The sequence below is a fragment of the Melanerpes formicivorus genome, unplaced genomic scaffold (assembly GCF_026170545.1).
Source record: "Melanerpes formicivorus ecotype bairdi unplaced genomic scaffold, bMelFor1.0.p_v2 SCAF_1, whole genome shotgun sequence".
Lineage (NCBI taxonomy): Eukaryota > Metazoa > Chordata > Aves > Piciformes > Picidae > Melanerpes > Melanerpes formicivorus.
Window position 1 is genome coordinate 2,416,443 of NW_027142353.1, and position 23,952 is coordinate 2,440,394.

Consider the following 23,952-nt stretch of genomic DNA (forward strand, 5'->3'; position numbering starts at 1 on the left):
CCAAAAATGCTTCCCTTGAACTTATATTCGTGACAGACAGGCATCGTATGTGTGTGAATACAGCCTTAGACTCCAGAAAGTAGACTTATTTGCCTGTTTGCTTGTTTCCTCCAGGATATCCTGATTAAACAACATTTTCTAGGATTTATCTTTATCAAGATACCTGTAAGACCAAAGGGAGATGTTGTCCAGTCCACATCATTCCAGAACAGACACAGCTAGTTATTTGTGAAAAATGATCCCATAGACAATTATAACTACTCAGCAAGATAAGGTCTGTAATAAACTTACATTTCTAAATATACTCCACCCACAGTATAACTTTTAAGTATATTTCCTGGTGATGATAAAAAACTATTAAACAACACTGAGTAAAAGCTTAACAATTTCATTGTTTTCATACAAGGCACTGATAGAAAGGAAAATGGCCACAACAATAAGCAATTATTTGGGAAAAAAACAAGCCAACAAAGACATCTAAGATTAAATTATCCAACTATTTATCCGATTAGGATTACCTTGCATGAAACAAGAAACAAATTAAATGTGATCAAACAATATAAATAGCCTTTTGTTTTGGTTTGGGTTTTAATTTTTCTGACAAGTTAGGCTTAATAATTTAGAGTTTTTTTATATTAACTTGATATAACTTCACTGCAGGCCCAAAGCACAAATGGCATGCAGGAAGAATTTGCTTCTGCATGTTCTCTCAGTATGGCTTATAGGTAAAATTACTCTTTTCACAAGTGATATACCTATACAATCAGAGCAAACCTGCGAGGATATTTGTATTTAAATAGTTTTCTGGGTGAATACCTAAACTTCTCACCGGCTGTTTCTGAAGAGTAGGTTTTCAGTTTGTTTTTTCTTTTCTGTTTCACTGTCTCTCAGGCACTATTTTACCACTACTCTATCACTGCCTCAGAATAGACCTGTTAACTCTTTCAAACTGTGAGATTCATGCATTTAACTTTCTTTGCATAACTACAATTCCGTGGTCGCATGACTAAGCACTTGTAAGGTGCAATTTATCTAACCTATTTTTGCCATGTACTTTAGGATAAGATGGATCACCCCTACAACTGTAGAGTCTAAGATGACTAAGTCAGATGCAAATGCCTATGTTTGTTTCAATGAATCCCACAGTGAGGATTTAATCTAGATGAGAGACTCTTTGTTATAACACAACTAACTGTCCAACATCAAATGCTGAATCTTTGCTAATAAGTCCCTTAATTTACTAACTTGTGTTCAGACTGCAACATCCAATTCGTTGCCTTGTTTAACAAATTTAACAATTACAATTAGAGGCTAGGGAAGCAGATCCCTGGAAAACATATCCTCACTTAATACACTAACATTACATTTTAGCTATGAAATTCAGGAATTTTTTTTTCCCATCCCTCTATGAATATGAGAAGAATTCCAAAACAAAGTTTAGTGGCCTCATTATAACCATATTATCTCTCTCTGGTATTCTGTGCACTCCTGAAGCACAGTTTTGTGAAAGCTCTTCTTTAGTTTGAAAAGCAATGTGCTCAGCATAGCACATTTGTCCTTAAGGCTGTATGATTATGCCTTTGCTAGCACCTAGGCAACACTTTTCATCCACAAATTTCAAAGAAGTTTACAGAAGTAGATATATGTCACTGACAAGCATTTGTCTTTTGTCCCATGATATCAAAGTTGTATTCATGGCCATGTCATTAAAAGTGCTACAAATCACACAATAAACTCTGAAATATTGAAAATAATCTTTCTATACTGAAGTTATTGTTTATCTTACTTTCATTTTTACAAGTGAGTATTTTCAGAAAGGAAGCACATCCATCCGCTTAGGAATATACAAATACAGTTTATGCTAAGAGAAAAATACATATTAATAAAAGCACTAAAGTAAAGAAAAAAAAATAATGAATCTGTGTTTAATCTATTAAACAATAGAAAAATTCTTATGAACTAGTGATACTGTCATTGAACTGGAGAGAGTTTGAGAACAAGCTTGCTCTGGCTTTTTCACCCTATGATTTGGAATCTGCTCACAGTACTGCCAGCTTAACCAAAAAGGATTAACTCTCATATCCAACTGAGAACACAGATAATTCTCAGTAATTGGTAAAAAATGAAGATGAATGGGGCTGAGAGATAAGGAGCAATTAGCTCATCAGCAGTTACAGCTGTGCACTCAATCCGGATCCATCTCTTGAGTCTCGGCCCCTTTTAAAGAACCCGAGCAGAATAAGCACAGGACACCCCCTCCCAAAAAACTGCTGTACCTGCCCATCATTCTTTTCTCTTTCATTTTATTTCCATGCTATACAAAGACACCTGTCATAGCATTCTCTGTAAATTACAACCTCTCCCAGGACCTGTATCTACAGCCAATTTTCTTTTACACTTAAAAAAAAAAAAAAGAGAGAGAGAGAAAACAAACACACCCAAAAAAAGCCCTCCCCCCAAAAAAAAACCCCCAAAACCAACCAAACAAAAAAACCCCAGAAACAAAATGACTACTGTAGACACTCTTAAGTTCCCTGTCAATCGTTTCATTATAGCAGCATCATCTGTTTGAAAATATAAGCAATTCCCTCATCTAATTATAGGGAGGATTTGAGGTTCATTAACATTGCCAAGGCAGAGAATCAGATGTGCAACCGCAGAGCTGTGCTCAGTGGCCTGCATTCTCTGTTTCCTTTTATTTGCTTTTTCAAGGTCTCCAAGACTTTTTCCTAAAACCATAAAAGTAATTCTTTCCTTCAAAATAGATACGTGTGTTTAGACAAAGGAAATGACTGTATTTTGTACTGTTCTATTATTGGGCAAGGTCACTGGAGAAAAATAATTTCACCTAAATCATTTTATCTCTGATTCTGGATGAAAAGAAAAACAAAGAATAATAGTATGCAGGCAACGGTTACTTTTGAACAGCAGATCACAGGAAACCCTATATTTGTCTCACAATTTAAAATATTGCAAAGTAATGCAGATGAATAGGAAACCTAACATGCCAAGAAAGCCTCTTAATTTTCAACACACTTTGTGGTTGTTTATGGATTAACGTGCTAGCCAAGTGTAAAATGTTGCCTCGTATTTCCTAACTGTGTTTAGAAACAGAACACCAAAGTCTTCGTGATTGCTTCACTTCCTCAAAGAAATAATAGCTTGCTTTTTTTTTTTGCCTCTTTTTTGTATTAATGTAGTTTAAACAATGACATTTTCTTGGGACATCTGTTTTGAGATCACATTTTGAATAGATATGAACTCATTTCCTACTAAGCAAGTAATTTACTATTGTTGATAGTTGTTTACAAGTTTTATGAGTCAGATTTTAGCAAGTGGCAAAGGTCTTTACAAATCTTTTGAATATTCCCTAAAGTCTATGTATACATAGTGCTTGCATTATATATAATGTTCGGGAAGCAAAAGTATGGGGACCGTTCTTCACTTCCTACCAAGTTATAGATAGTAAAGCCTAGGTCACAGAAATAGCTTTAAACATATTTACTTTCAAAGGCTTCTATATTTGCTGCTGCAGGTTAATGAAGTATGATAGCAGGGTAGTAAGTACTTAAGCAGCAAGGAAATAATTGAGCTGCTCTACCTATCTGTAACTTTGGAGTGTAAGGCAGTAAACGTACAACTGATTCTAATATCATCTTAAGATGTTAACACGACAAATAACAAAGCCTCTTCAATGAAATTTAAAGTTTGACCTTGTCACTCTCCTTTGGTTTTGCAATTAAAAATAAAACAAAAATAAGAACAAAAAAAGGCACACAGCATAATCTTTTTTGTTTGCTGCCACAGGGAATTATATTTTAATACATTTTATTTAAATAAATTATTTATCTATCCTGCACGTTGTATATAGAATTGCCACTAAAAAGAACCCAGGACATTTTTCCTTCTTATCTGCAATGTAGCTCATATCAGCCAAGCTGTCACAAGACAGTACTTGATATAAACAAGAGATTGCAAAGACATCTCAGTAATCAATATTAGGATGGCTACAGTATGGAAGCCCCAACCACTGCATATCATTTGTCTCAGCATCTATTTCTATGACCAAATGAAGCATTAATTCAAATCATAAATCTATGGTGATTTAAATCTGGGAATGAGCACCTGCCTGCTTTAATGATTTATTTTGTACATTTCAGTAAGCAGGAGATTTGTCCATATGAACTGACAGGTCACCTTCAGATGCCAGTAGCAGAATGTTTATCACCATGCAGACTAGCATCTCATCTTAGCAAGTAAATATTAAACTAAAAGAATCCAATTGATTGTGGATGGGGGAGAAAGGCGTTGCAGCCATATATTTTACTCAGTGTGCTAATACCTCACTCTGATTCCTCTGTAATTTCTTCTTTCTCTTTTTTTTTTCCTCTCTCTTCCCCCCTACCCCCCACCCCAAATGATAATTCTGGTGAGAGGATGCAAGCTCAAGGTTACTATACAAAACAGAGGGATATAAATTAATTACTTATTAGTATCATTGGCTTCCTTTAACCCTCTTCACTCACCAACCTTTCTGGCCATGCCACTGCTTCAAAGGACCAGATTAATATATTTGTGTAATACTCTGTGAAATTATACAATGTTCATCTACCAAAATGGTTCACAGTAAGCATCTCTTTAAAACTAAAAAACAAGATAATTCAGAAGCAAACCCGACAATTCAACCAAAGAGACCAAATTTTATTTATCTTCATTTACAAGGGTATTGGAACAGCCTAGGATCAATCCACATACACTAATACATGATAATGCCTGCTACATATGGATAAGATGCATTAATTAAACTTTCAGCCTGTAGGTTTGTTTGCTTGTTCCTTTTCAGGTTGATCAGACACACTAGATAGTTTGAAATATAAACAAATCTCAGGTTGTTTTCTTTCGGTTTGTCCCTTCCTCCTGTCAACATTCACTGACGTATTTCAAATTCACACCTAACAGGGCATAATGTAAAATACTGAAGGTATATGGACTTGATAATATTTATGTGAAAAGACATAAATGCCTGAAAAAATGCAGGGGGAAAAAAAAAACCCACAACTACAAAGCAACACCTTGGAAATATGATTTCTTGTCAAGTTAATAAAATATGCTAATTTTCAACAATGCAACTAAAAAGTGGAGAATTAACTCTTTGTGAACCTAATAATACCCTGGCATTAGTCACAGTAGGAATCACTTCTCTGATTCCATAGACATAATTGGCACTGGAGACAGGACAGGGGTCACTATAAAGGAAACAAATAAATGCAAACTATTTTTGAGAAAACCTCTATAGGAAGACTATAATGCACAGACAAGCACACTGGTTTTCCATAGCCATTCCTCCTGGAGCAGACACCACTGGAATGCTATTTGCTCTGCTTAAAAGAGATGTTTTTTTCTGAACAAAATTAACTCAGTTCTTCATTCAGTCAAACCGGGAAATTAAGTGACGCTAACAAGTTAGGGGGCTGAGAAGAAGTTTCGACAATGACAGTAAATAAGCTTCCTTCGTTAACTTTGCTCTACTAAAATAGCTAGAATGTACTTACTTAAAGAGCTATGTAAGAGCAGATTAGTTAATTAAATTATGTCTCAAATTATGATTTTTTTTTTTATTCTGAGGAAATTCAGATATTCCCTCCATCCACTCTCCTACAGATACTTCACGTGATTAAGATGTTGATTACTTGCTAAGTTGCCTGCTTCTGTGGATGAGCAAGTGGTTTGTCACTGGAGCTGCCATGCAGAATAACATTTCCGTAATCCAGTATTTGAACATTTTATTTCACTTAATGCATTCAACTGAGTCAGAAATTCAAATCTAAAATAGCTTCTAGTTCTAGTACAGACCCTATCCCCCCCAGTTTGCATTTCACATTTCACTTTCATTACTTCACTTTTTTTTTTTCCTAGTATGTTAGGGAGCACCTGGTCCTTCCTAGCTTCTATCTCCTCCTCACAGATTTCAAAGACACCTGCTCTCTGTCCCCTTTTGCTTTCTCTCCAAGGGGACAATCTTTCCATTAATATTCTAGTGACCACACATGTTGGTATCTGAGTACTAACACACTCACATAAGACTATTTTCTTCACAATCACAGAAGGAGTTCTTTAAGCCTTTCTTTAAAAAGAAAACAAAACAATCTGGTCACCTCCTTATGCAGTAGTGCATACATATTGTTGTTCTTTAGAACAGCATGTGCCTAGGTGAACCAGTTCTTTGAACTGCAATTCACATTATTTCTAAATCATAGCTTACCAATGCCTACTGAACTGTACAGAAATGCTGTTCACAAACACGTTTATGTTAAGGCTATTACATAACTCTCTAAGACTCATTTCAAATGCATTTAGAGGTGAAAAACCAAAAAATAAACAAAACAAACCCAACCAACCAAAAAAAAAATCCCTGTCTTAAGCTATTTTATTCCAGTATACACCAACCTTGCCTACAGTCTTCTGAAAGTACCTCTCTGTCATTGAATTTCTGTTGCTGAGTTAATACTGTCTCAACATGATAAAAGGAGCCAATACAATGAAATGGCATAACAAAACATTTTACAGCAGACACACACAGATGATTAAAGATTTAATCAACAACAACAAAAAGTTATTCCAGCTTTGAAGTATGCTCTAGCAAAACAAATTGTCCAAACAAATGAATAAAGTATACTGAAACAATTCTTTTTTGAGAAAGAAAAAGAGGTGCTGATGGCTGCTTAAGAAATGGAAAAACCTGTTAACTACATTTTAAGAATGTGTTTATTAAAATAAAATATGATAGGAACTGTAGAGTATGGCAATAATTTATTGTGTATGTATGTTTTCCTTTTGTCACAGGGCACATGAAAGTATGAAATATTTTGCTTTCAAGCTTGTGTTCTGAATTACCTAAAGTCGATACCCAGCACACTGAGCAGGAGACATTGTTAAATTTCACTCTGACACCATCATCTGTCACCCCACCTGTACTTTGAAAAATGAACTCTAAGCAATCAAACCACTTTCTTTCATGGAAAATATTAACTGGAGTCTGCAAAAGTAACCTGCAAAGGAGAGAATGCTTTTGTAATAGTAACAACAATGCTGAACACTAGTGTAAAGGTCAAAAACAAAATAAAACTAAAAACAGTAAGAAAAGGAAAACAAATATGCAGCTTTTTACACCGAATCAAGGACTTCAGAAGAAAGCCCAGAAGGATCACTACATTAATAAAATGTCAGAGCATTATGGACACATAACAATGGCATTTCTGAGACTTACCGACACTTGAATTCAGATCTCCATTTTCAGAGTCTGCTCCATGCTGGTTATTATTTGCATGATAGTTGGACATAGCTTCCAATTTAATTTTTTTCACTTTCATTGCTTCTGCTATGGCGGCATTGGTGGCAGCTGCTGCTGCTGCGGCGGCTGCTGTCAGGCCTGTAAAAAAGTACGATCAAAATTTAATACACATTTTTCTATGGTCTCTCGTTATTGTACGGACTAAGACTGTTATTCCTGCTTCATATTTGCTTCACAATGAATAGCAATCACTGTGGAATATTATTCCTCTTGTTAGATTTGAAAAGCCCTCAACTTCTTCAAGTAAAATGTTTCACGCCACATTTAGAAAGTTACTCCTATACATCCAAGTGAGTTGTAACTTGGTATCCAGTAAGTGAAGTCATAATACAACAAAACTTACTGCAGCCGTAAATAAATTCTTTAAGGAATCTGACTGAGCTTCGGAATCATGTTGTAAGTGTCTGGCTATAAAAATAGGTGAACATGTACATAATTGTAGATCTCAAATGTTCAACATGCTAACGAAAACAGAAAAAAACAGGTCTATAATTTCTATTTATGAGTACCATATGAAAGAACTCTGACATTTATCTCTCATTTCACACATAACAGCAGGAAGATATGGGCATTTTAGCAAGCACTTTTAGGAGAAAGGTTAGCAATGCACAACATTAGTAAAATACTTATTTTAATTTGCCCAAGATTCAAAGCATTAAGGTATTTACCAATGAGAAGAGGAATTATTAAATCCATTTAATCCCAATCCCAAAACTACCTTCAGGCAATCCGAGTGCTCTTCCTACCAAAACAAATTTCCACCATCCAGTCATTTAAAAGAATGTTCTACAAAACCGAGATTTCTCTTGTCAAAAGCAATTAGAGAAACAGTCCAGTAATGCCTTCAAAACTCGTAATTAGATACAGCCTTTAATCAAAGTCACAAGCATAAGTTTTTGCCCTTTTCCCTGAGGCGGGATAATTCTTCGGCAGTGCGACCCACTCAGATCTCTTTCCCCCAGTCCGGGTGGTAGCTAAGAGAAGTCAGTGTCAAAACTTCATAAGAGCTACCTACACCACATGACTGATCCAGGGGCCAGACATGGAAATTAAAGAGAATTAATGTAAGAAATGAAAGAGAAGGCATAAACCCAGGTAAATGTTATGCAATTATGCAATCTCAGCCATCACCCTGTTACGCCACAAGAGGAAAACAGCCTCCATCATTTTGAATCAAGATTCTTGCCCCGACTGTGGAGAAGGCTTGAAAAAGCTCAGTGTAATTAGTTTAAAGGTGGCTGCCTGTCTGATTTTCAGCTACTCTGAGAGGTGTGAAGTGTCTTATGGATCTCAAGAGGAATTAACTCCACAACTTACTATTCTAATGGGCCAAGGCTGCTGCCCAGCATAGGAGGAGTGCAATTTAGCAGGAAAGACTGAATAATCCCTGGCTGCTGAGATAAATATTGCTACCAACACTGTTTCCAAGGGCCTCCTGTTGTCTCCTTTGCCTGTTTAACTGGAAAAAGAGTTCAGTCTTGCTATGTTTTCAGCTAGTGATGGGAAGGGACAAAGGCAAAATCCAGTGGGGAGAAGGCATAAAGTAAATGGACATCAGGAAAGCAATGAGGTGCCATAAGAGATGCCTTTGAATATATTTGGGCTCGACTCAAGGTTGCTTTCCCTTCTTGATTTGCATGACAGCATAAAGATTAGCAAACATTACCAGCCTCCCAACTCTCCTCACAGGCTGACTTCTCACACTTCCAAGTGCAATGAGAATTACCAAGTATGTGATAATTACATTCTGCATAGGCAGATCAATATTATTTAGAAAACTGCTATTTCAGGTAGAAGCAAAAGCCAAACATCAAATCAGAAGGTGAATAAATGTAAAGGTTTAATTTTATTTTAGCTTCTGCTACTACTGCAAATTGTGCATGTTCTGATCTTAAGAAGGTATTGACAATAACATGGATTGCTTCCAATGATATTTTTAACATCGAGGAAGGATATGAAGTTACATGTTATACAAATTTGGTTACAGTCCCTAAGTTAGGCCACAGAAAAAGGGATGGTGCACCTCTGAACTTTACTTTGCATCCTGTGTTCATTAAGCAATACAATAATCTATACTTCCTTTTTTTATATACATCTTTCACAAGCTAAAACTAGCATCTATTAAGAACAATCCTTTGGAGGAATACAATATAGCCAACGAATACAACAGCAAGCCTCAAACTTTTAGCTGTGACTGAACTTCCAGATGAGCAGTTTTTAATTATCAGCATCCACATATCAGTGTAAATACCTTATCAAACAGACACTGGACGCAGGACTTGTGAGCTCCACAATATTATGTCTCACCAGGCTAATGAGCTGGTTACAGAAGAGCTAAAAATCAAATTCTCTTCCATTACAAAATCTGCAAAACAGTATGCTTCAGTGCTTCCCTCCAAAGCAGGCCATAATGCTTCTCATGAGAGGAAGCCATGGGGACTGGGAAACAGAAACACAGATTGCTTAGTTCTGTATTATGATTTTCACAAGATAATGCTTGTGATAATAAATGATCATTTGAAAAAGCAGAAATTAAACTACTAATTTCATTGCTTCTCTCACACAACCACGTAAGTGATTGAAATGATTACTTTGCCATACAGCAATTAATTTAAACTGAAATGCATGTCTCATATAAGCACCGGTGTAAGGGGGAGGAGGGGGGGAAGTGAATGAGGAATAATCCTCAGAATTATGGCTTAATGCTATTCCTCACAGTAATTCTAGCCTACAGAGAAGTTCCTGCATTACAGTTACTTTTTCCTATCACTTGACCGCCATGTTACAGCAAATAAGTGGCAGAGAAGGTCCCGAGACAGTTACTAGAGCCACTTGCATTATAATCACTGGTGCACTGAGGTGTACTGTGCTATGGTACAAGACAAAACCTCCTCTCTAGCACAAAGTCTGACTTATCTCACTAGCAAAGGCAGCCAAATATATTCTAAGCATAAGATGTAACTACAGTGCTATCTATCTGTATGCATGTATGTTGTAGTGTGATGGTTTAACCCACCCATACCAACAATATGAACCCTGTAAGAACTTTAAATTCACGCACAGGTATATACTTGGCTAAATACTTGTGATTTTTTAAAATATATTAGCTTGTTGTTCAAATAAGCTTTTTGGCCCAAACATTGTACTCTTAAAATGTAGCCAAGAAATTTCCAAGGTGCACACTTTTCTACAGAACCAAAGTTTTATCTTCAAATATGAGATAACCAGAAATCATCTATAGAGGCAACTTAAATGGAAGAAATGAGGATCACACCAAACAGCCACATAGGTGTTTTTTATTCTTTACAAATATTTCTCTGAACAGTTAAAAAGTATCCCAGCCAAAATATTCAATGCATTAAAGTCAATGGTAGTTGTCATTAATATTCTGAAATTGATAAGTTGTTTATGTCTGGCATTCTTCCTGCTGATTATGCAGTGAGACAGGCAGCTTTATAAATATCTCATCACTCCATCGTCACACAAATTTCATCGACAGTGCTCATGCACAGCTATTAGCAATATGAATCTAACCATTACAAGAGGAAAGAAAATCGAACATGTGGCATTAATACGCAGTCCTGGTTCCTAACCATCTGATAGGCAGATGGTGTAAAGCGGATTCTCCAGCTGAAATGAAGGGGCACATCATTTAAAACCTTGTTTGCATTCTAACTGATATCAGTGCCATATTGATATACATGATACATCATGGCAGTATTTGAACAATCTAGTTTGTTTCAGTCATAAATGTTTACAGCCTTGTTTTTTATCTTTAGAAGCATGTTCTGAAGAGCGTATTTTTAATTTATGAAAGCTATTGTTTACTTCTGTTGAACCAGAAGATTAGCGAAGAGCAGGAATATTAAATTACCACAACCACAGCAGTATAACTAAGATGGATGAATAAAGTACTGTTTTTCAATAAAAGATGTTAGTAAAGGAATTAAAAAATTAGCCTAGACATTTTATGCATTAAATACATTTATTCGTTTAAACCTTACAGCTTTTTTCCCATGTGACACACTTAGAACTTTAATGCTTTATAAAGCTATTCATTTAAATCTCTTACTGCATGCAATTAATCTTGTCCAACAATTTAATTCAAAAAGAAAAACATCAGAAAGTAAAGTCCAATTCAACTGCCACGCTCCCGAAGTAATCTCCGTATTGCTGACAGTTCCTATAGACTCATCAGCAAAAGTTTGCTCAAGGTGTCTTGTAGAAGCAGTATGAATTCGAATTACAGCTCAATTGAAAGCTCTCCAAGCCCTAGTAGGAACTCAGGAACAAGCAGAACACCAGAAGAAAGTGCAAATGATCCTTTCCTACAAAGACTTTCTCTCTTCTGTCACTAGATTACTTTGGCCTGTTTGGTGTGTTTGTAGCTGTTAATTATGTTAATAAAGTTGCAGCCTGCTGCCTCTGCCAAATACAATCATAAGCTTTCTCCTGCCAAGTTCTAGTCTAATTTACACCCATGCAACTCTACTGAAGTCAGAATTTCATGGGTGAGAATGAGACCAGAAGTATGCCCAGTATGTGTGGTCTCTAATGCTGAAAACTGAGTGAATGAAATGGAAAACAATGTGAAAAAAAAAAAAAACACCATAGCATCCTCAGAAAACAATTCTGCCCTGAAAGCAAAATGCCTGAGAGAGCTGTCATACATTATGCCAGATTTTCCAAATGTGTATGAATTATGGGTGGGCACTAAATTATATACAGGTTTTCTGCCTTCCAACAAACACTGCCTTCAGAAAGAACTCTTAAAACTTTCAGTTGTCAAGGCACGAGCAGCTTATAACACATCTTATTTGTGAAGGAGAAAAGAAAAGCAAGTGCAACATTTTCAGTCTCAAATGTGTCACAAAATACACATTTCTGAACTGTATTCCCAAACTTGATTGTGAGATGACCTATAAAATTATCGAGGTAACTGATCTTAATTCAGTTATAACTATGCCTAATAGTAATTGTAGTTTTTAATAATTATTCCAATAAATAAGTAATAACATTTCCAAGATAACTATTGCTTTCCTTTATATATGCCAGGAACAGGCCGCCCAGAGAGTTTGCAGAGTCTCCATCTCTGCAGATATTCAGTACTCGCCTGGATGTGTTCCCAAGTAATCTGGTGTGGGTGATACTGCTCTAGCAGAGGGCTTGGACTACATGATCTTTCAAGGTCCCTTCTTCCAGCCCCTGAAATTCTGTGATTGTGTGAGATATATTTATGAGAACATTAAAAATCCAGTAATAAATAGACATATTTTCACAACCTTTTTCTTTAGGACTCTATATCTGGCAACACAGAACAGGCAGAATAAGACTGTCAGCCAGAAAAAGCCAAAATAAGACTGACAGCAGTATGTTACATTCAATTTCATTTATTTGCTAGAAAGCTTATTCTTCAGAAATGCTTTTATTCATTTCATGGGAGGAGTTCAAAATCTCTTCTAAATTCTGACAGAACTAATTTCATTATTTCCAATTAATGCTTAAGATTTTTTCTTATAGTTTATTTCAATGGTACTGTCTTGAAAACAAGTCATGTCTTCTCTTGACTTAATTCCCTTTTTCATACTTTAGTTCTTACTTGGGCAAAATTCTTACTAAAATCTGGAAAACTGTCTGAGAAAGAAAGGCAGAGTTACCTGCTAGGACTTGACCTCGATCACTGTAGATTATTGAACTGAAACGGGTTTCAGGTACAAGTTTCTCTTAGCTTATTACACTGCTGCCCAGTTATTTCAAAAGAAATAGGATCCTAACCTTAGTCTCTGATCTAATGGGTGTTTTATATAGTGTGATACATAAAACAAGAAGAGGAAAGCAATCTGCAGGGGGACAGAGGTCTGATTACATAGACTGGATTGCAGAAAGGGGAACTTCAGACTACATCATAATGGTCTGCTAAAAATACCTAGTTTCATTAATAGCATTCTTTACATATAATGTAGGCCTGGAATCTCTCACTCACCCAGAAGTTTTAGTTCCGTTAAGATGCCTGCATTGGTTCCATACAACAATATTGGTATACTCTGAAAATGCCATTACCTGTTATTCTGAGTTAATCACAAAATTCTTGTCTGGCTCTTCTAGATGTATTTTCCTGCTCAGCTTCCATGATTCATCATAAATTGCTTATGTGGATCACTTTTTAACATCTTTAAAAGGGTAATTGTCAAAAGAGTCATGTAATGAAAAGTGAAATAAGTAATTGCACTTTAAATATTGTTAAAGAAAGAATACTTAGAAAAAATCATCCGAGTGAACCGTTTCAGACTGGTGCAACGAAAATGAAATTGCCAGTCTTGAAGTGGGAGAAAACCAGTGTATGTGAGGCTCAAACCATCTGTTGTTCATCACTCTAATCAGACCTTTTCCTGTAAGCACTCCTAAATTGCAATATGAATTTTGAAGCCTGGGTATTGTATTTAAAATAAACAAGCAAAAGAGCTAAATTTCTACAGCAATCTTCAAATCTAAAAATCTTTTTACTTACAACGTGTCTTTGCCATTACCGCAGTTGCAGAAACAAAACAAACACTGACCTAGAAAGTAGTGTTCTCTTGTTTTGTAGATAAAACTTTGGTTTTGCATGAGAGCTACTGGCAGGTTCAGTGTTGATGAAACAGATTTTGCAACTGAAATTATTTTATCACTAATATGGAACTGATGGGCTTACAGTCCATGAAGTCGTTCTTTAGTGTGGCTTTATTCCTTTGTACTGAAGAGTAAGAAGTGAAATCAGGCAGCGCATTTCAAATACCACAAGAAATTACTAACTGTCATAGCTTAACAGAGTTTTGTGATCTGTAAATTTATTATTGGCTTGGTGTAACTGTGACAGAATTAAACAATGTATACTGCAGAACTGCCTGCCTATATTGTACTCCTCAACAACAGTTTAAAATCTTACTGGAATGCATACAGCATCACTACAATACAATTAGGAGAGAACATTCTTTCTTAAACAACAGTCATCTTTTCAAAAGCAATAGATTCTCAGTTCTCATTCAGTCTGCTGCATTATTCATTTCATGTGCAACCTCACGCTGGACCATAAATTGTTACTTTATCTAATCAAAGGCGACTTAACTCCACAGAAGGTCAAAGGTTTAATTTTGTGAAGTATTATCTTACGCTATGAGTTTAACGGAAAAATAGAAGAAGAAAAACAGCCAAGAAACTGGTAATAAATGAACCTTTATTGCCTGAGGCATTGGCCTAGTTAATAAACTTTCATTGAAGGTTTCTTTCAACTGTTATGGACAATGAGGTAAAAAAAATCTTAAATTACAGCCATGTGTGACTTTTAAAGCAAGCATTCTTTTTTATCTCAACCTCCCCAGCTTAGGAAAAAGACAAAGAGATTGTCTTCAATTTCTTAACCAAAAATGTATGCTTCTAAACAGATGAAAAACTGCAGATCAAGCCTTTTTAAAAGCAGAGGTCAGCTTTGAACAATATAAAAAAAATACTTTTCCTTAAATGTTGAATCTTGATCCACAATATCTTTAAGCAAATAGCATATAATTCCAAAAAGAAAAAGTATGTGGGAAGAGAAAATGTATATACTAACAATATATTATCCTAACTGACTTTCTGGTTTACATTTTCATTTCTAGAATGCAATAATTGCTCTTGTTTAATAGAATGACACTTTCTGCAAACAGAAGTTCCTTTCTTCTTTTTGTATACATTATCTCTTGTTCTCACAACACTATTCTTGCTGTTACAAGAAACTGAAAGGCTGAACATAATGGCAGTTACTGGTAGTTATTGGTGTTTCACCATTTTTTCTTGATTTAACATTCTTAGATTTGACTAACTGCAATGTCTTTTATTGACATATTCCTTGAGCCCAGTTTAGAGAAGTGTGATTCAGTTTTTAAGCTATGTAGTCAAAAACAGTAAGAAAATCAGCAGTACTTAATAAAACCCTAGTCTTTTAGTCTAATTTATAACTAGACAAACACAATTAATTAGCTGTAACACTGATACAATTAAAAAATACTGAAAGGACATGTTCATGCCTGTAACAGCAGCAATGTAGCCAAATACTCATGGTTATGAGTAATTGTGTGAGCAACTTTTTTCATTTGTTTTTAAAAACCTAATCCACAGCTTGACACAGATCCCGGGGTGCACAATTCTGTGATTGAAATCATATCTAAACACTACTGAGGCAGCCTCATGGCCATGTGGAAGTACGTCTCCCTACAACTTCCAAGCTCAGCTCTGCAAACCAAACTGCCCAATTCTTTCCGATAGACTTTCCAATAGACAGCTGTAGCCCAAATGCCTAATCATGCATGTGAAATTTAACATGTGCATGTATATAAGTATTTGAAGCACCAGAGCAAGTTTAGAATAAACTAAGATTTTAGGTGTGGACCACAGTGCTGCAGTTTTAGCTTTATAGCCTCTTGGAGAGATGGATGCGCCTGCAGAGGGACCTGTTCTCTGCACTGAGTTCACCACACTGAAATAACAGACCACTGGCATTTATTTACACAGTGTGGTATCAAAGCCGTTGTGGACTTTAGGGCTTTCCTCCCATAGTAACATTTTTGCCCAAAGAAAGATTAGATTCTCACCTTCAGTGCATAGGAATAGTCAGCTACAGACTTATTTCAGGCTCATTCCTTCCCCAAGAAATGAAAACAGCATTATTCCTACTCATGAAAAGAGAAGGAAAGAAATGTGGGGCTTTAGCTGCACACAATTGCCTCTGCTAAGATGAAATACTATCACAGCTGTTCATTATTGTATCTTCCGTAGACCTTTAAAATATAAACTACTATTTCAAGACACTTTAAGGGAAGTTTTCAAAGGACTACTCATTAACAGCGTAAGAATGTATAAATACTAATAAGAATATCTTTAAAGAACAATTTGGACCCTGTCATATTTACCTTTAAAGTAAATATTGTTCTCCAATTCCCCAAGAAGGACACAGATACCTTTGTATTACAACATATGCTGACAAATACTATTATAATTTTCTGTCTGCCTTTGTGCATTTGCAGGGTGCAAAGCAGGTTGCACCAAGCATGACAGAAGTCAGTATAAGGCTGTAAAAATTCTAAGAAATCCTATGGTTATTTCAAGGCATAAACACCATTGTTTTAACACAGAAAGCTGAGTAAGAGAATTTTCACATTAAATATTGCAGAGAATTCACCTGTAAGGGTTAGGAGAGTCTCCTTCTCCATCCCTCTATTCACTTGAAGTGTTGTAACTTCAAGAGCTTCACTGTGGCTTGGGGGCTCTTTTTTTCTCTCTCTCTCTCTCTTTTTTTCTCTCTTCTTTTTTAAATTTCGTTAGATCCATTATGCATTACACTGTGCCAGAGGCAAGGCATGGAGCTAAATGTACTATTACAGCACAGTGATAGCAGAGTATTGTACTGTGATGATCAGAACTGTGATACTGTACAAAGTAGCTGTGATAATGACTTACAGGGAACAGTGTGTAGTCCTGTTTTCAGATGAAAGGGCAGTCAATTCTCATAGATGGTCCACTCACCTAGATGCTCTACTTCTTGCACCCTGAGTACTGACCATGGCACTAGACAAATCATGCTGTGATGACCTCTTACATTTGAAAGAACACATATCTCTTCCCATTACAAACTATGGTAGGACAGTGGGATGATGTGCACTTGCATCTTGTCCCAGCACTCAATCAATGAATACTAAATTATTACCCCAAATTGAGGGAGTTCTCTCAAGAACAGTAGTGTTACCACAAAGTAACATCACTGGTACTCAGTAAGACTGTTAATGCTGTTAAAGGGAAAAAACCCATGATACTTATAATGTATACATCATTATTGTATTTGGCTATAATACATCATTATTGTATTCGGCTATAATACAAAACCAAACATGCAGTAACCCATTCTACAGTTCCTACCCTATTGAGATAACTGCAGCCTATATTATGAAATCCTGCAGCCATATGTAAATTCAGATTTACATACATGATAATACATGCTCCCAAAAGGCATAATCTTTGAAGCTGACAGCTGAACAGTACCAGTGTCTACCTCAGTATGGGGATACATTCAAAGTTCATTGAATATGCAAGCATATGGGGATCCCAACACTGATTTGGCAGAAACTTAGGAAATCTTCATCATACCATGTGCAAAAAAAAAGCACTGTATATACACTCTTAATAATACTGCATCTCTCCAGTTGCTGGTGTCCATCAATAGACAAAACACAATGACAACAGTTATTTCACAGATTGCCCATTTTGTAGGGAGACCTAGATTATAATCTGCAGCAGATAATGTAATTAATCTTTTCTTCAGATATTAATGAACAGGCTATCAAAGGATTAGGATTTGCACAAATCTCTGTTACTGGAAATTACTTTCTTCTACCTTGTCAACATTCACACAATTCAGATGGGATGTGTGTTTTATAATTTCTTATTCCTCTAGGTTATGACTCTCTTATAACTTCTAAATTCCAAATTCTAAATTTCCAAATTCTAAATTTCTTCGGTATTTTATACACACTCCTTGACTTCAACACTGTAACTTCTAGACTAAAATTTTGAGCATGAATCATTTAAAAAATTGGAACAAGAGAATTGCTATTGCTTTATCTTAGAAATGAGAACATCACTCTAGTGATTTGATGTCAATTTTGAAGTCACTTTGGAAGTCACTGAGATAGTTAATAAGATTACAAGTATAAAGTGTTGATGATAACCAACATTTGTCACTACACAGCCCAAAAAGCTTGGTGGCCATTTCCCAAAGTGAAGAACATACTTCCTCTGGAACATTTGAAGGGGACTGCTAACATGTAGAACTCTAAACCCCTTCTGTTATGTGTTAAAAGGAGGAGCAATGACTGGGTTTATTGTAATTCCTTACACTGAATTGCTGAGTTTCTGTAAAATTGAATTCTTGATCACTATTTCAGACAGGTTAAAATACATGCTCAGCTTTAGAAAGGCAGGAACTACTTTTTAAAAGAATGCAGACTTACTGTTAGATTTCATTTTGTGATGAACTTAGAGACCGTAAAATTAAGGCATGTTTTCTGCCAGTTTACGAGACATTTCTAGCATTCTCTTTGTTTGATCTGTTCTTTAATTGGATGTTTCAGTTCACGTATTGTATTTCTTTGCCAAGCTTGAAAAAGAGTAGTTCCTCCATCTATCAAAACAGATTTCCAATGGCAGTAACAGGCCACAGGAGAACTGTGTTTTATCTACATTGCATGCTAACCAATGGGTGGCACACAGTGCGTTGTCACGTAATAAGGGCAGAAGAATCCACATGATTTTGTCCTTCCAGAAACAGTAATTTAATAAAGATGTCCTATAATCTGCAGAGACATTCATATATGCACAATGTAGTATTGTGATCAAACTTGGAAGAGTGTACATGCATTTGTATTTACATTTTTCTCTCTGCTGCTGACATTCTGCCCTTCCGAACTACAGAAAACACATTTCAGAAGTGGCAATATGGTATTGTCTCAACTGACTATGTTTTTGAAGAAAAATATTTACAAGTTGTGGGGTTTTTTTTAATTCTCACATATTTTGTAAGAAAGCTTACACAGCAGGAAAACTTCAGTGAAATTCAGTGAAATGTTCTGCGTTCATTGGAAACTGCTACCGTTCAAGCATAAGTGATTGATATTCCTCATATGAAAGAGGATGAAATACAAAATGAGTTACACAACAGCTTCAATGCATAGAAAAAAGATTGCCTCCTATGATGTTGATGATACAGACTTTTTGGATGGATTCTACTTCCAATCTCCTAAATAAATGGTTTGTTGACATTTCTACACCAAACTAATAGATTGCCAGAGTGCAAACAGATGACCAGCAGGTCAAGAGAGCTGTTTCTGCCCCTCTTCTCTCATGAGATCCTACCATGGGATCCTACATCCATCTCTGAAATCTGCAGTGCATGAAAGCCATGGACCTGTTAAAGAAGCTCTAGAGAAGGGCTACCAAAATGACCCAAGGGCTGGAACACTTCTCTTACAAGGAAAGGCTGAGAGAGTTAGTGGTGCTCAGCCTGGAAGAGACAAGGCTCCAGGAAGACTTTATTGAAGCCATTCAATACTTAAAGGAGGCTCACTAGGAAAAATTGAGACTTTTTACTAAGGTTTGTAGTGACAGGACAAGGGGCAATGGCTTTAAACTGAAAAAGACTAGATTTAGATTGGATATAAGGAAGAAAAATTTTGTAATGAGGATGGTGAGACCCTGGAACAGATTGCCCAGAGAATCTGTGGATGCCTCATCACAGCGGACAAGTGTTTAAGGCCAAGTCAAATGGGGCTTTGAGCAAACTGACCTAGTGAAAGATGTCCTTGCCCACGGCAGGGAGGATGGAATTGATGACCTTTAAGGACCTCTTCCAGCCCAAAGAATTCTATGATTATATTAAACATCAACTTTATGAACAGGAACAAATATTTTTGCATTCAAGTATAGCACCATCTCACCTCAATTATTGCACCCTTTTAACCACCAGTTTTATTTCAAGCTACCATGTAAACATACAAAAAAATTACACGTTAGCCCAATTCTAAGCTCCTACACTCACTCCCCAAATCAGTCCTTCACTAGCATAGTGTTCCACACAAGCGTGAACAGAAAAATATATTTGCAGAATGCTACTAAACACCTCACCATGTACTCTACTTCCTTTTCCTCATCCTGTGTTCATAGAAAAGACCCAGATACAAAATTATGGAAGATGGTTTTTCTAGCAGTAGGATCTGGCTTTTTGACAAATTCTATAAACAGTTACTTTGGCAGCTTTAGAGATGCCCCTAGGTCAGTCACTTGGTTAGACAGCTGATGGCCTGTCTGATTCTCCTGTCTGCCATTTTCTTATGATTTATCTCCAGTTAGTCGTAAATTGAATCAAAAAAGATCATTACCCCACACCTACAAGACCTCTGTTTCACCACATGTGCCACACATCCTTCCCACAGCAATCCTTAGTTTGCAGCAAGAAGAATCTTGAAAGAGATGTTGAAAGAAAATATCTGAATAAAATCTGAATTGATTTTGCAGTAGTTAACCCTTTAAGTTAAAAATGTGATTGTTCTAACAATAGAACAGAAGAAATTAGACGCTTTTGAATTTTAATTCTGATATTACCAGAAGTATCAGATATGGCACCTACATTTTAATTTTACTCCCCTCTACCTATTAGATGGAGATAATACTTCCATACCTTACAGAAGGATTTTTAATATAAATCACCCAAGTGTTGTACAAAGCTATAAAAATGAAAAGAAAGTGCCAAGCATGTATTAATATTGTTATAAGCCCTAATTCTATCTCTATAAAGAGATAACTTGCCTAAGAAGTGAAGGCAGCAGTTCAGTGTAATGCATGCATGGGTAAAAATCCACAAAAGAACTATCAAAGTGAAATTCTGCTTTCAAATTTAGCATGTACCTTAAATGATCACAAAAAACTTCTCAGTTCAAAAGGCATTGAGGGAAGAATTGTGGACAAATACTTAGTATTTTTCTTAGTTTAGCTGGAGTGTTTTTCTTAAAACCATCAAATTGCCAGGTGAAAGATTTTTTGATCAATTCGAAATTCAAGTTAGTATATGATCAGTTGTGAGCATAAGGAAAAACTTTTTCACTGTGACGGTGACAGAACACTGAAACAGGCTGCCCAGAGAGGTTGTGGAGTTTCCTTCTCTGGAGACATTCAAACCCCACCTTGACATGTTCCTGTGTGACCCACTCTAGGTGATCCTGCTCTGGCAGGGAGGTTGGACTAGATGATCTTTCAGGGCACCGTCCAACCCCTAACATTCTGTGACTCTGTGTCTTTCTTAAAACCATTAAATTAACAAATAAAATATTTTTTTTATCAATTACAAGTTCAAGTCAGGACATGATCAATTCAAATTCTGAAGCAGGGAGGAAATTGGACCAATGGTTCAGCAATTTTCAAACTAAAAGATCACAATGCTTCTCAACTTGTGATTATTTGTCCAAGAATCTGAATTGTGTGAAAGCTACTCAGGCCTTCATTAAAATAAAAGGAAGTTTTAAAAATCCCCATCTTTCTGTTACTACCTGAGCTAGTTAAATGTGAAATGTACTCCTAAACCACTGACAACCACAAGAGGGAATATAATGATTTTACCTTATGTTTGTAAAATGTGAGTACTTAATTTTTTGTTGACTGTAAAGGAAGTTGTATTCTGAAAAACAGGATATTAAGGATTAGAAAATATACTTCAAATCTAATTATACCATAAAGCCATCAGATATTTTACAAAGTGTCCTGAAAATACAGAGGAACAGTATGATTATCTGATAATCTTTCCACCCTTTACAGACAGGAAAAAACAGGTGTGTATTTGAGAACTACTAAAACAGGTCACCTGTTCAAGGATACAGTAGGAAAAGACATCATTCTTTATCTCTGTATTAATTTTGACTTACGAACATATTATGTAAAAGCACATTCTCAACTTTGTTTCTAATCCAAAATGAAGTATGCACAGGGGAAAAAAAAGAGGGGGGAAAAAAAAAAATCAATGTTTGTTCAAAACAGAGAAGTATTAACGCTGGAGAAAATGCTCATGTAAAGTTCTGTCTAGCATAAGTTAATTCATTAAAGCCTTATGTGAACAACAGCCTCTTCAGCTGTTGATGTATTTTTCCAGATTGATTCAGCAACTCAGCCCTGGCACAGACTTTTTCCTCTAAAATAACTTTATGGATAGAATCCAAGAACTATAGAAACTATCTAATTAAGTTTAAGTGAAAACTATGTATTTCTATTTATTAAAGTCAAGTACTGCAGGCCACATGGTGACATTCCAAAGAATATTTTCTTTGAAATACTGCTGCTGATTTGAAATATGCAGGTATCATTCTGGTTTTTGAGTTTCATTGGTAGCCAAACAGACTTCAGAACAAGCTCAGCACTGCCTTAAAACAGATTTATTTTATTTTTTTTAACATAGAATTATTTCTATTCCAAATTGTTAAAATATGGCAACAGTAAGTAATTAAAAATTCCATGTATTGGTTCTAGTTTCTGGAGTATCATCTATATATCATCTAGTATCATCTATATATTTTGGAACCCAGAACAAATAAGTATCATTAAACAGCCCATGCCATTCTCAGCAGCCCTAGAGAAGAAAGAAATTACTATTAATTTTGCAGGTCATGGTTAGCAAATACAGGCTGTTCTGCCTGGGATAAGTGAGAGGTGAAGCCATGAAATACAGTTCCAGTACTCTAATTCCCAAAACACGAAACGTTTCATTTACACCTAATGTGATAAACATAACATCTGTGAGTTTTCTTGGGGTTTGTTTGTTTTCTTTTAATATTATACTATGTATCCATAATGTGCTTTTAAAATAACTTCATATGTACCTTGTAGATTTAGTATACCCTATCCCACTGTTACATTTCTGCACTTACTGCACTCCTACTTTATGCAATTGGAAGCAGTATTGTCTGTATTTCTGTTGTTGTTGTTATTATTTGCACTTTCAGTCCTACTATGTATTCTTTATGAAATAAGATGAATATTTGGGGGGGTGGGGTGGGGGGGTGTGGAAATTAAATGCCCACAACATATTTTGGTAAGATCAGTATATTTTTAGCAATATCCCAACTTTGTTTTCAGCAACATTGTAGTTTTAAAGCTGTTTTGATAATGTTCAAAATTCATACTGAATTATATGGGAAAAGAAAAAAGAAAAGAAAAAGAAAATTCTACCAGATAAACTAATTCTGGTAATAAATATTTATCCTATCTATTTATGTTCAGTTGCATGGTGCACTCCTTCGCAGCTCTAAAACCAGTGCTGCAGAGAGATTTGAATTAGTAGTTTAGAAGCTGCTGACATTAGGCATTAGACCGTAAGTGGGTCAGAATAAACACTTAACATTCAAATTTAAATATAATATTGTGTAAAACAAGAAGATCTATAGAGTCATAATGTCTGAATATATTAGGTATGATGATAATACCTGTATTGATTTCAGTCCGTTAAAATAATGAAACTGGATTACACAAATCAATTCTTGGAGTACAACACAAAAGCATGTATTATTTCCTTTACACTTCCAAAAAAGGCTTTTTGAGTGAGATTGACTTTAACTATTTCAGACTGGAAACAAAAACAAGTGTTAATTTTCTCAACCTCATCTGAAAAAAAAGGCTTATAGCAGTCTTTCTGTTATCTTACGGTTGTCAAGCTTAACAGTCTTTTAAACCATTTTACAAACAGCTTTCTCCATATCATCAATTATTTAAGACTCTCGCTCTTACATCATTACATCTGCAAGGAGAGGAGGTGTTTCAATAGAAGGATCTACCATTAATGACAGGGAGCAGTCCCCTTCCTATTGTGGAGGGAAAACACACACAAAACACTGTAAAACATTCAAGAATGCACAGATTCAGGTAATGTCTTCACAGTTCTGTGTAATTAAATATTAAATTTCATAACTTTGTGAAGCCTAACAAAATACAAGGTATTGACTTTTCAGGCTGTCAGGTATGGTGTTTTTATTTTCAGACAGAGAAGAATGTTCTCTGTA

At 35.7% G+C, this 23,952-nt stretch overlaps 1 protein-coding gene across 6 annotated transcripts in view; it reads right to left on the minus strand.

Annotated features, from left to right (window-relative positions):
* DACH1 (dachshund family transcription factor 1) overlaps positions 1–23,952 on the minus strand; it is a 384,340-nt gene that overhangs the window by 173,634 nt on the left and 186,754 nt on the right. For all 6 annotated transcript variants that reach the window (XM_068151468.1, XM_068151561.1, XM_068151642.1 and 3 more), the window contains exon 3: positions 7,268–7,429. In XM_068151468.1, coding sequence (XP_068007569.1) covers positions 7,268–7,429 — 162 coding nt within the window. The remainder of the gene's footprint in view (positions 1–7,267; positions 7,430–23,952) is intronic.